Genomic DNA, 14947 nt, shown 5'->3' on the forward strand with positions numbered 1-14947 from the left:
AAAATGAACTTTAGTTAATATTTGATTCCTAATTTATAAGGATTCTTACGAGTGCTTTGCCTACCTTACGTCAATTAGAATCGTTTCCTTTTTATTTTAAATCTATCTTTCTTTCTTTTTTTACTTGAGGATTTTTCACGACACACAGTCTACCCTGATAAAGAAAGGTGACAGATCATGACACTTCTAGAGCCACGCCTGTGAACTGTCGACAGGACATTTCCGATGCTTTCTGCAAGGTGAATTCTCTTGTCTCGTTTGCGCTTTAGGCACCGTATATAATGTTCTATGTTGGTAGTCATCACCGACGTTATCTCTATTACATTAAACAATAACATTTTCCTTCGTACTTTTGTTACACAGTATTCAAATGTAATTGATATGCTTCAAATGCTAAGAAATATTGCTTCTCTTGGAAGTTATAAAATAAGCATGGGAAACATCCGAGCATACAAATCAGTGAAAATTGTAGGGTAAATATTGTAACAGTGCATTAGGCAAGGAACTGAGGATTTGATGAGCATGCACATTGGATGGAAATATACACATTTCGGTACATCTCAATCCGTGTCTGTCTACAAGTTCATTGGTACCATTCTACTTGTATTTTAACACGTTGAAATGGACATACAAAATGTAAACACCTTCTTCAAGCACGTGCACATGTACAGATCCAAGTCAAGTAATTTGAAACTTTGTATGTGTATGCAAACATATAACAGGAACATTTCAGAATCTGCAGCGTTACCCAATTCTTTTAGTTTCATTTTTTTAAAAAACAACAACGTTAGCACATGTACAAAGGTGAGAAAAGTGCACGAAATTGGTACTACAAGTCTATTTTCTAATGCGGGTGAAAAGTCATTGTTGGTGTGTCTATGAGGTGGTCTAATGTGGGTGAAAAGTCATTGGTATATGCACTCTGGAGAAAACAAAAGTAATACAGGAAATACTAGATCAAATTTCTGTATGACTCATGAATATACCACGTATAGTCATTTACGGTGCTTTTATTACTTTCACAGTAAAATATGATCAGGATTTTACATTGATTATAATCAACTTTTGTGTCTGTATATCTTTGCCCGTATCAATCAATGTGTGTCCGTCCATTCGTCTGTCTCCGCAAGCGTCTCTCTCTCTCTCTCTCTCTCTCTCTCTCTCTCTCTCTCTCTCTCTCTCTCTCTCTCTCTCTCTCTCTCTCTCTCTCTCTCTCTCTCTCTCTCTCCCTCTCTCTCTCTCTCTCTCGCTCTCTCCCTCTCTCTCTCGCTCTCCCCCCTCTCTCTCTCTCTCTCCTCTCCCTCCCTCTGTCTCTGTCTCTGTCTCTGTCTCTGTCTCGCTCTGTGTCTCTCTTCCCCCTCAGTTCTGCTACTATATACAACAATTACAACAAAAACATAACAAATAATAACGGGGCAGTCAAAATAACACAGCTTATTTTGATGATAGACTCCAGTAAAGCTGTACCATATTTATACAGTGAAAATAGAAAACTTCAGTGACACTGAATGCTTCAGCGCTGGTTTGTGACGTCACGTATAGAGGTTGATCAGTGGCCGGAACAAACGGTTCTTTGTCAGGTTCGAAACAACGTTTCCGTGTGTGTAATCACGCTAGCCTACCTTTCACCAGTTCTGAAAGAGATATTATTTGGAGTCTTTTGACCGGCCGCCTACATGTAACACACACACACACACACACACACACACACACACACACACACACACACACACACACACACACACACACACACACACACACACACACACTCATTTACATGTACACTTATAACTCAATCAACGATATCCCCGGCATTCAACCTTATTCTTATCAACGTGCTTCAATTTATGAGAAGTGAGTTAGATAAACTTATATTACATATTTTCATTACAGTTTACTGTGGCAAAACATGATGCATGTATGCATGATGAATAATGCGAAACTATCATTCAACGTTTTTAGCACGACTGCTGCATATGAATATTCATGAAAAACACAATAGTAGGGAACCACTGGATTGGTTAAAACATACGTCTACGCACGCTAGCTTCCGAGTTCCTCTTGTAATTCCCACACCAGCTCAAAACTGAATCTCATCCTAACTTTCGTTTATTCATCCGGTGCACATACATTAGATTCCTAGTTACCTACCATTACCACAGTCTGCCATCCGGTTGAATAGTGACTCGCCCGTTTCAGACGAAGTCAGTGGAGCTGGCGAAGAGAGAACACATACTAGTGTAACACTATGATGGTGCTTCATTCCTGGTTTCAAATCTTGGTCATACAAAGTGAACTAGTACTTTTATTTGCAATCCTTTTAACATGTTGCAGCGGACAAGTTATTAATCAGAGTGAGTACAAATAATTTTCACTTTTTTTCTTTTGAATTATTGACAAATATTATATGATGATATGATGATACTAGTACTACTCTTGATGGCGATATTGTAAATTAAACTAGAAACTATATGACTGTATCCATATTAGGGAACAATTAATGCTTTAAATTTGGCAATTCATGATCTGAGTACAATCCATGTAACTATATATATATATATATATATATATATATATATATATATATATATATATATATATATATATATATATATATATATATATAACTCGGTGAGTATCAATCTGCTAAGACAGTGCTCTATACCGCAGTGGCAGAGCGTAATAGTTTTGGTAGTACTTTTGGTAGTACAACCAAGAAAGAGTTCCAGTACTACCAAAACTATATATATATATATATATATATATATATATATATATATATATATATATATATATATATATATATATATATATATATATACTATTACGCTAGCCTACTATTACGCTCTGCCACTGCGGTATAGAGCACTGTCTTAGCAGATTGATACTCACCGAGTTATATATATATATATATATATATATATATATATATATATATATATATATATATATATATATATATATATATATATATATATATATATATATGACCAATTTCCTGTAGTGGGTTTCTAACCAGAGTTGTTTTGAATATACGTCCATCGAGTATGTCGCAGCGGATGCGAATTTAGTATTTGTGATTGTATTCAAAATACTAAACATGAGGAAACAGGTCATACAAACATATTGTATATCGTATCCTAAAAAAATCAACAGCTCAATGTCATTGATACTGACTGAATAGAGAATTCCTAGTACAAGTTGTAAAGTGACTAATTTCTTGGTGTGTAAACAGACGACTATTATAATAGCCTGGTTGTTTACAAGTACTCTTGAAGGCGCGCCCAGTCCGACTTGTTACCTTTCCCCCAGTAAGCAATTGCGCATACTCCAGAGAGATCACACTCACTTTTTAAAGTACTTAAATTATACTGTGACGTATATCATGACCATTGGCCATTCCGGTTATAGCGAGTAACTTGTCCATTTCCTTATATGCAGTATGTAGTGTTGTGACAGGTCAAATAACCTTTCTCGGAAATGATTTTCAAGTTGAATTTATGTCGAAGCAAATAATAGTTACCTCGAATACTTGCATCGAAATTCTTCTAAGAATTGACACAACAGGACCTGACGTAATAGTCTGTAAGGTACGCCATGACGGGGCGCCCTCATACGACGTCGGTCAACCCCTCTCATAAAAGAGGAGACCGGTAATGAGAGGGCAGAGCGACACGGAGTATCTTACACTCTAGACAAGACGAATGAGAACTCCAGTCAGCAACCTGAGTCAACTTCTGAGTAAAGGGAACAACACAAGTTCATTTCATCTTGCTACACAGTATCTTTATCTGCGAAGTATCCTGATATTGTCGACCTCAATCATGACACACTCTTTGTCATAAAAGCTTAACATTTGGGTGTTTGAGACACACACAATCCTTGTTTGAGACACATTGAATCCTGGTCATAAGAGCTTAGCATTTGGGTGTTTGAGACACACACAGACCTTGTTTGAGACACACTGATTCCTGGTCATAAGAGCTTAGCATTTGACGTTTTATGCTACAATTTACTCTAAAACAGAACACATCAAAAGCTGCATGCGTTAGTCGGAAGCAACTAATTCTTCAAAGCATCCTGCTTTACAAACTGTTAAAATTTCGTGTGGCGTCTAAAGAGACACACCAACTTCTCGTCTGTTGAACAGAGTAAATCAGTTGACATAACTGTTTGGTTTCGCCTGGACTGTTTGTTTTGTCGCCTCTAACTGACGCATCTTTTGATATGTCCTGTTTTAGAGTAAATTGTTGCACAAAACGGCAAATGCTAAGCTCTTATGACCAGGATTGTGTGTATCTCAAGCAAGGATTGTGTGCGTCTCAAACAAGGATTGTGTGTGTCTCAAACACCCAAATAGTGTCGTGCGCATGACATAATAACTAACTGTAATCTACGTGTGCTTGAGTCGTTCGATATTTTGTTAATCGAAAACTGAAAACTGCTAATGACATCCATGATCCTTGCAAGTCTTTTTCATAGTTCTCTTAGAAGAAAGCGTCATATAGTACTATATGTAGTCGAAGAGCCATAATATCGCCATCTTGTGGTGAATATGAACACGTATTCTGTATTCGTTTTCAGCAAGTGGTAATGCGAATGAAAACATGTCCGAAGAAGATGACGGCATTTTAAGCCATACGAACATAAGAGATAATCATACCATTTATATATTATTGTTTGCCATAATTGGACTGACTGGAGCTACTGTCATCGTTGTAGTTGTCACGTTCTTTGCCAAGTTAATATCCAAAAAATGCGGACAGCATTCGGCATCGGTGTCCATAGTTAGTGGTAAGTGTTAGCAATGTATTGTATATACTAAAGTTAGTGATCATATAGCAACAGAATTAGATGATGTGTAATTTGGCTGTCTGGGTACAGACATCTCATCTCTTTTGGACAACTATCTAAATACACATGTAATGATCTGACTTCCCCTCTTATTTAAAACGGTCTTGTTATATTTTATCCGTTGTTCAATCTAAGATGACAGTTGCCGGGGGGAAACAAAAAAAGCCAGTATCAATTCTGTAAAAGAAAACCCACACATATATGTTGTTGATCGATATCAGTTCATGGGGAAAAGATCATGCTGTATCATCCCTGATACAAAAACGAAAAGAAAAATCTCTGTCATAGTTTGTTTATTTCAAATATAATATTCTTAATTCTACAGATTATTGTATACTGGCGTCATGCGCTTGTGAACATTTACGGTTAATTTGTAGTTTTATAACAAAAGCTGACAGAGAGGGCGCCATACTCTAGATCACCCAATTCAGTAACCGTATCAGATTGAGTATCATTATAATATTATGTACCACATGTATATACACACAATACGAAGGACGCACAACTAATAAATACAGTAAATATTTCACTAGGGCAAGTTAATGTCTAAATTATCTGCATGCATCTTTCTGATGATTATGAATACATACATATGTAAATGTGCTAATGAAAGAGGTTATTCGCCAAGAAAGATTAATAAACACCAAGTTGGTTCCTATACAATTTAACGCGTGTACGTACCTGACATTTTCCCTTGTCTTAGGACTGGATGTCATATAGATGATATGATATTGTGCCACGTTGATAAATCTATGTTATTCCACGACCGTAAAATATAGTTACTTTAATTTGGATCGATAACTTGGATCCGTCTACTACAGACCGTAATCGCGTAAGGATTCAATTATTCAGCGTTAAGACCAGGAAAAAAAAAGCTGCTCAACGGGCCCTACCTACCCATATTTTTGGCATTTCAATTTTTTTTAGGTGATGGGCAAAATATCCTCATGCTGGCTTTGCATGTCAGTGAAATGCACACTTTGTTTCAAAATTAAGGGAATTTCTTTATATTCACTGAATAGTACATGTAACAATATACATTTGAGTCAATTCCAAATTATGTACTATCAGTGGTTTACTTGGCTCTGATGATGCATACAAGCATGAATTGAGATAAAATTAAACTGTTGCATATCCAATATTCACTAAACGAAATGAGCAAAACTTTATGACCATGGGAAGGGCAGTCATTGGGCCATCAAAAGTCTGATAGTCTGAAAGTCTTCAAATGTTGTACTCTTTCTTTATTCATGATTTTTTTGGAATCAAATTAAAGTTCAGGAGAAGTCATTTACCACATCTGCAAAATATCTTTCAGCTTTGCCACAACAAAATACACTTCATAGCCAGATAAAATGTACTGCATGTCATAATTGTCTCTCAAATCTGGTATTTTAAAACCACATTCAAGCTTTGTAAGACTTTAAATTATGTTTTTTGCTTGATATTTTATGCCTCTAAATGGCCTCCTATATTGTCTTATTTTCAAAAAAGTTTGCATTTTTGAGGATGTATCCTTCCAATCAGTAGCAATCACGGTAATAACTGTCTTTCTCTCAAAACAAGATGGAAGGTGGCTGACTAAGTACCTCCCTTCATAGGTCAGAGCTAATTATGAGACATCTCCTTACAAGTATCCATGTGAAATGCACATCCTTTATCAAGTAATATCATTTGGACTGTTATTGTAGTTGATTATCACTTATTTTTAATGCATCATTGTACCTGTGCTACCATATATAATTTTATATCTCCTCTATAGTGTAGGTGACAGAAGGAGTGGCTAAAATAATTCTGGAGTTTCATTAGCGGGTCTTAACATATTTTGAGAGGAGCTACAAAATTTGTTTAACCGTAAATTGTGCACATTTCCTAACAAGAGCTGATGTACATACAGACAGATTGCAAGAGATAAAATCAAAATGAATGAATAAGTGCAATGTAAACTCAACTTCAAATGTTTTGCCATCATTACATGTGGTTTGTTTTTACATCCTTTGTAAAAAAAAAATCGACCTACCTACCCAATGTGTCGGGTTATGTTGCCCGTTGAACAGCTTTTTTTTCTGGCCTAATGGCGGAATGATATGTATGTAAATCATACTTGATGTCACGGTATCCTTAGTCGCTGTCCATGATGGGTCTACTCCGTTTGATGGCTTCCTTCACTCTACGATTAATGCCCTGTATACCGAATTACGACTGACGTGGACAACAATCCGTACATGAGAGAGACCTAACCTTTTAACACGGGTAAATCTACGTCAATGTTGCAATGCGGCTTAACGCGAGACATCCTTTTTTTTTTCAAATGGGAATTAATATTTCCACATTAATCATAATTAATCCAGTCAATCACTGAGGTACTGATTCAATTTCACCTACGAGAATCGAACTCTGAATAAAAAGAAACTACATTAATATAGTTCACATTCCTTTAATCACACTAGCTGTTCATGTAATCCCGATGGCGTCAGAAAATTGAGAACCGGACATCGATTTGGTATTAATGGATGTCACACACGAGGATATAAATCATTGTTCAATTCTAGGTGAATTTAAATACATGTACTTATAAAGGCCGGAAGAAAATCCACAATAATATTAAAACGATTAAATACTATATGGCTATAAATAAAAGTATGAATGCAAATGTAAACCTATATCAGAATTAATCAAATGCGATCAAATTCACCGCCTTTATAGGAAAATAATGAATGGAAAACTAAGATTAAAGAAAAAAAATGTGAGAGCCTGAATGCAAATTGTTAAGGCAGGAAAGAAGATATAACGACTGCATACAGGTCAAATAGCTAAATTCAACATGTCTGAATTACATTAAATGCTTTAAATTGACAGTTTAGCTGTCAGGCAAACAAACTAGCACATATATACGTATACTTGGTTTTTGAGGGAGGGGTGAGGGACGGACCGAAGTACGGACTCCCTCCCTCCGTCCCTCCCGCAGACAGACAGACAGACAGACAGACAGACAGACAGACAGACAGACAGACAGACAGACAGAAAAGGCATAGCATATGATTGTTGTTTTAGTCCTTGCTTGATTGTAAATACAAATTGATGATCTAAAACGGGAAAAATGATGATTTCGACTTGCGTGAGAAGAGCTTCAATTTAAACGATAAAACTGTAGACTGGAGAATGCTATCAATACATGCTGTCACGTATATCAAACACTATTAACAGTTAACATGGGCAAATCGTCTTGGAATATTCAACCGTAGAAAGGTTAAACATCAATATTTTAGAAGACAATCTAACTCTTGCCATGGGTGATGTAAAGCAAAACACTTCATGCATATCATTTAACACAACAATCTACAGGGAAATGAACAACAAGTTATATATCCACTCTGCTGAAGTTCAAGGTCTCCAAAAGGAACACTTTTTGATTGTTTCATCAAGGAGTCTATAGTTTAAAATTACCCTCGTATTTCCATCGTTGTAAACCACCGCTTCCACGACGCACCGCTTTATTTCGCAGTATCGCGGAAGAAATAACAGCTCTGGTTTGCGAAAATGCGTATAACGACCTTGTACGGTCTCTTTTTTCGTGTTTTTTCTTACGACTATTGTGGATACACTTTAACCAGATACTAACCGAATACCTCTCGCCTTGTTGACTAAGTTAGCGAATCATGTTCCTCTAATCTAGTGACTGTATACTAGATGAGGTTCTCACTTGTACGTCAACACAAGTTGGTCTACGAAACCATGCCTTGTACTCGCATCGCCCCTAAAGTGTAGAACTGATGACTAGGCACATATTGGCCAACATAATTTTGGAAGTATGGCTAAATTTAGCTAATTGGCGTATAAATCTTAACCAAAATCTCATCAGCTCTGCTCATGTGGCAACCGTAAAAAAGGTGTGAGTCAGATTTCGTTACAGTCAACCCGGTTGTTTTGGAGCTATCTTGTATACATAGGGAGCTCAGGAACCTCCACCAACCAACAAACAAACAAACAAACACATAAGCAAACAAACAAACAAACAAACAAATAGCAAATAGATAGATAGATAGATAGATAGATAGATAGATAGATAGATAGATAGATAGATAGATAGATAGATAGATAGATAGATAGATAGATAAACAAAAAACCAAACAGGTATGCATAGGGATAATAATATACTACATGTTTCTAGATATACCCATCCATACAATATGGATGAGTATATCTAGAAACATATACATGTAATACTAAGTATATTATTACTCCGATGCAGATATGTTTGTTTGTTTGTTTGTCTTTCTGTTTGCTTGTTTGTAACACGGTTCCCGGGCTCCCTGTGCACGGACGGCCGGACACACACGACCAGACGGGTCATTGACACACAGAGAGTCGGATATCCATTACACTACTTCTCCTTGCGAGAGTTACAATGACCAAATTCGAATTGCCGTGGTCCCTTTATATTTGAAAAAAAGCAAAGTGACATCGTTTATAGAACATCGCAGGCACAATAAGGCATAGAGAACACAGGCAAACATTCACAGGAGCAACTCAAATACATGTCACTGCTATCATACCGATATGTTAAGATGATAACCCCCTTAAGCTTTCTGCGATCATTAGTTTACTGAGACAAGTCACTTTAATTAGACAATGTATGACTGAACGGTGAATATTTTAATCGAGAACTGCTGTCGAAATGAATCCTTACACGAGTATAACCACATGACTGACACGTGACTGATATAAAATATGCATTCTGAGCTTCGTTAACGTTGATCGCCATTTGTGTGATTAAATGGGATTTGTTCTTTTTAATTTATTAAGTGATATATCTGTAGTAGAGTTGAAGTACTCGAGTTAGGAATGGTGTCTTTCATTATGTCGAGGTAATGATCGGAGTTTCAACGGATGAAAGCTTCCTGATTCATGAAACAAATCTAGTTAAATGGGGTCAACGGATTGGGACATGGATAGAATACTGTCGGCTGGAAATGTGTTGCTGATGATGTCGTGTTCAATAATTGATGCGTTTACGATGTACGCGATAAGTATAGAGAGGAAGAGAGAGAGAGAGAGAGAGAGAGAGAGAGAGAGAGAGAGAGAGAGAGAGAGAGAGAGGGGGGGGGAGGGAGGGAGAGAGAGAGAGAGAGAGAGTATAGAGTAATCAGCTCATTTCCATATCAACACTGAGACTGGTTGGTTTCTCATGTCATAGAAAGATACAAAGTTTGTCGCGAATGATTTGTAATGGTTATATGATTTTAGACAACTTTATTTTTATATTCAAAATTTGACACTGTGTCCAAGATATTTTGTCTGCGAAATTCGAAGTTGCACGTATAGTGACGATGAATAAAAATGAGCTGTGTTCAAGTTGATAGAGGTTAACCATGCGTATTTGTATGTAAATTCGTTTCACATTTCATCAAAACAAATCGTTTTTTTCTTAATCCCTGTTTCGGTGTTGATTCATATCTGCAAAAAAGATAATACGTTTTTTTATTTTCCTACCCGGTATGTTTTAATTTATATTTGTAATTTACTGCCTTCTCCATGCTAAAGTCAGCCTGGGGGTTTTGAATTGGACTGTAAATGTTATCACTTCATCACATATAACTTAGTTTATATTCGATTAATCAAGGGATTCTCTTTGTTGACGCTTAAGTGTCTGTTACTCGCTGGCAGTCATATTAAGTGTGGAATGTATAATCCGATTTCAGGTACGCACTGCGAGCGAAGATACAGTGATCTGCCACCTTCGTACAGCGATTGTGAAAACATGACGACGATCGTAGAGGGCGCAGTACTTGATTATCCAACTGCCCCGGATATCCCACCTCCTGCTTACGAGAGTATATTGAAGGGTCCTTGTTCGGACATAATTGATCATGCCAACCACGTGGAAGACTCGGGGCATAATGATGTTATTACGGAAGAAAGTGCCGAAAGGGAATTTCGAAGTGAAAACGATGACAGAATGAACAGTGATAATGAACGTAGGACACACGTTCAAAATCAATCACCTTGACAACCGGGTGAAGAGATGTTCTCAGTAATGCAAAACATCAACTCACCACAGGTAGAAAACAATCATGCATGATAATGACAAGTACAATGTGTCCGATAACGGCCAACAACGTTGGAAATTTCCAGCGTTCTGAGACTCACTGTATGTCTATATTACCGTGTCAATATCGTGAATTCTTGTTCATTTCATCAGATAGACAGAATCATGATATATCTGCAAGGGATGTGCATCATCGCTCAGTGTCCTTGCTAACTGGAATTGGATTAACGAATGAAACGCGTTGAAACAAAACGATTTCAGGATCTTTTTCGATTTTGATTCGTCTTTCCCAGCAGCTCTAGTATATTTCCAGTCCTACTCAAAACCGAGGAGACCAACCAAATATCTTATTTGAGTCCATGAGGTAACAGCCTAGCCTAGCCGAAGCCGACGATGTGAACGTCATTATTAGTACATGATTTGGTTATTGATGCAGTATGGAAAACAAGGCTACAAATATTCAAGTAGAGAAAAAACTGCTTAAACCTGAAGATCAATTGATATTACCAAGGTATACTGCACGATTTTGCGATTCATTATTGTTTGGATGAATAAATGAATTTCAATCAAAATGTCCAGGTGCGGGGGATGAAAATGATCAATTTGATGACAACAGCAAAATGCTACGAGTTGTCGAGTATGTAAATTAACCTAGTTTCGTCCAAGGTTAAGGTTAAGATATACAAAATATTTCGTATGTATAAAACTCGTGACAGATCCCAAAGCTGTGATTATAACCACTCTACTTTGACGCTGAAACTACTCTAATGTCGGAGCCATCATTTTTCATAATATACAACAATGTAAATAATAGCGTGCTTCGCCTCGAAGGCATATCAAATATTTAATAAAAGTTTCTACTCATAGACATGTACAATTTCCGATGTCATGAGTTAATGTTCCCGATGTTGATCATTCGTGTGAACATTTGCGCAGTTCAGTGCAATTGCCCACAGATAGGAACACTGCGGTTGAAGAAAAAAGGACTGTCTGGATCATATATGCACACAACACATTGCAATTATACCGTTTCGATATCTTCAAGGCATATTAACACATATTCTGATAGCAGTCGGAAAAGTACATATTTGTATACGACTGTTGTAAACATACATCTTGCGCATAGTGAATATAATTCGCCCAGGGGAACCGCATTGTATGCGATGAAATGGACAAGTGCATCGAACACGACTACACGACATATACTTATTTATTTTATTTTATTTTTATTTGCTCATTTATATTGTATACAGTTAGACATACATACACTTCTCTCAATTTCCATTGCATCTAGCCCCGTATACTAAGAACGCTTCTACAACGCGGTATGTCGCATGAAATAATCTTAAGCTACCTCGAGCATACAATTAATATTTGGCTACTATGCCCGATCTTGAAAAGACATTAAACTGTTACATATTGAAATGATAATAAAATGCTAGATATTCAGGATCAAAATGCAATATATACCTGTAATTTACTTCCCCCAATAATGTGTTGTCAGCTATATAGTTGACAGGTATACAGCTATACAACATAACGTTTCTGATGATTAATAGACCTGTCCATGGTCATTTATTATGGTGAATTGACCTGCTGTCACAACTTCGGTGTATATTCTCTACCATAGAAAGAAGACATTTATATGCTGCTTGCACAAGTAATTAAGTGTACGCTTGTTATTTTTTGTATAAAGATGGCATATTGAGTTGACTTTATGATAAATAGGCAATTAAAACCTTTATATATACATTCCTTGTTGATGTTAGTATACAATACATTCAAAATACCACAATGCATTACATCTATATATCTGAGCGATATATGTATGTATGTATGTATGTATGTATGTATGTATGTATGTATGTATGTATGTATGTATGTATGTATGTATGTATGTATGTATGTATGTATGTGTGTGTGTGTGTGTTTGCACGCCCTGTGGATGGGTGTTTGAGGATCGATGTATGCGTGTGTTTATAAACAAATAAATAAATATGTGTGGTAACATAATTGTCGAATGCCTTTCCTTGAGATATAAATCATACACAAAGTGAGCAAACCAAACAGTCCATGTCTTGTCGTGAGTCTTCCTTTTAGTTTCCGCAGTAAAACCGAAATGCTATTTATGTGACGTGGGCGACATAAAAAGAGTTGATGTAATGTTTGGAAGTCATCTATACAACATCCATACATGTTTTACGGACGCTATTATATTACTTTGCACTTTTCAATTTTCAGACTGTGTGATCGAGATCACCAGATAAAAAGCACGATATCGCGATTGAGTAGCTCATTGAATTGGGGCGAGGGAATAGAATTCGTGACGAATTACGTCTACAGTTCAGTGCTTAGTTTTAATGAGTTGTTTTAATAGGGGTTTCATAAGGCTATTATTATAATAACTGCACAATGCTTAGAAATATAACCATTTTGCTTTAAATGTCTCACAAATGTAATTAGATCATGACGCCGCACATAACGACACAATCTAAAAAAAACTACAGCATTCTGAAACAACGTTTGACCATTGTAGACATAACGTAAGGAGACTTCCTCATAATGATTCTTTAAGATAACAACATACGAGATATATAAGTACAATGTCATTCACTGGTAACGAAGTGAATAAAGATTTCACATATTGTGTAAGCATTTGTGTGAATTTAAATTTGACTCTGAGGTCCATGAAATAACCGAGCAGTTCAAGTTGTGTCAGAGTCAAGGTCATCGATTGCATAGCCGATACGGTAATTACTACACAGTTTGGTCAGCATGCAAATAATGACTTTCATAATGATTATAGGGTTTATAGAATGATAGGAGTTTCTATTTTCAATATTGAAGAACAACTTTTTGAATGAAATTCACTCAAAGTAAATGGAAATGTTAAACGTACCGGCAGGAGTGCCCATCAAAAGAATGCTATACTTCAACGTTGTGTTTTACTTGTAATAACGATATAACGTATTCATGTTTGTTCAAATTTGGTCCAATATTAAATAATCAACATTCCTAAATTCAGTATAGTGATAACCGTTTGTCGATGAATCTCAAAATGGTAAATAGACCTGACGCCATCTATAATCATCTATAGGATGGGTTACAGGCGTTACCTGACAGTCGAGCGATACAGTCAAAAGAGCGGTTTATAAACAAGATAATGTACATGTATCAGGTTGCCAAATCTAAACACCTGCAACTTCTTTAGGAAAGGAAAGACGGCGAAAACAGACAAAGCGTCAATTTGGGATAAAAGCCCGAAAATCAAAAGTTTTTGTCACGAATTTCGATGACTCTACACTGTAAAATGGTATGTGTCCGTTTGTTAGTTAGTAGAACTATGATGCATGGTCCCCAAAAGAAAATGCATGAACACATGTACTGATATATTCTTGCATTATTTTCTTGGATCGTTGTTTGGGAATTGAGAGGTATAAACCGTTTGGTGTGAAGTGACATCATGGCAGACGTAGACATATGGTTATAAACCGACTAATGCTTGAACAGATGTATCCTTCACTTGATCGCAACGCGCATACTCTGTGTTATCAAGAATGAGTGATAACCCCAATTATATTTCCCTTCGTTAAAAAGTTTAATGTCGGCAAATAGTCACAGCTTTCATACATACAGCTACCTATAACCGGTTGTAAATTGTGACATTAATTCGACATTCCGAAGATAAGAAGAGAAAATACAACTTTACAACACTAAAGCATTTACAGTCACCGTAAAACCTAAGCTTCTCGTCAAATTAAATGACATTTGTTTCTTCTCTTTCAAATGGATTGTGCAAGATAAGAAAAGTCGCCCAAATTAAGCGATTCAGGATACGATATTACGGGCTGATTTTTTGTTGGAACAGATGAAAATTATACGGTCGTCAAGACTAGAATGTCTTTCCGATTTCCCAATGGAATGTGAGTACTTTCAGAGGCCGCCTGTTTGTACGGGGCTACAGTTATACCCGTAAAACACGACAAGCTGGCAATACGACTTATTTTATGGCACGTAGCCTGTCCTGAGATATTACGTTGGGAA

The 14947-nt window shown here is 36.5% G+C and overlaps 1 protein-coding gene across 1 annotated transcript; it reads left to right on the forward strand.

Moving 5' to 3' along the window:
- The first annotated feature begins 1762 nt into the window (after positions 1-1762).
- LOC144439437 (uncharacterized) lies at positions 1763-12596 on the forward strand. Its single transcript, XM_078128729.1, has 4 exons — positions 1763-1854; positions 2136-2354; positions 4585-4794; positions 10557-12596. The coding sequence occupies exons 2-4, from the start codon at positions 2249-2251 to the stop codon at positions 10862-10864; spliced, it is 624 nt and encodes a 207-aa protein (XP_077984855.1). The 5' UTR covers positions 1763-1854; positions 2136-2248; the 3' UTR covers positions 10865-12596.
- Positions 12597-14947: the final 2351 nt, after the last annotated feature.

Source organism: Glandiceps talaboti, chromosome 1 (genome assembly GCF_964340395.1).
Source record: "Glandiceps talaboti chromosome 1, keGlaTala1.1, whole genome shotgun sequence".
In the NCBI taxonomy this organism is placed as follows: Eukaryota; Metazoa; Hemichordata; class Enteropneusta; family Spengelidae; genus Glandiceps; species Glandiceps talaboti.

Bases quoted from the DNA above. Each gene is read 5' to 3' on its own strand.
- LOC144439437 (XM_078128729.1), top strand. From the start codon at position 2,249: ATGATGGTGCTTCATTCCTGGTTTCAAATCTTGGTCATACAAAGTGAA. The intron at 2,355-4,584 runs GTGAGTACAAAT...ATTCGTTTTCAG, and splicing joins CGGACAAGTTATTAATCAGA to CAAGTGGTAATGCGAATGAA. The intron at 4,795-10,556 runs GTAAGTGTTAGC...ATCCGATTTCAG, and splicing joins ATCGGTGTCCATAGTTAGTG to GTACGCACTGCGAGCGAAGA.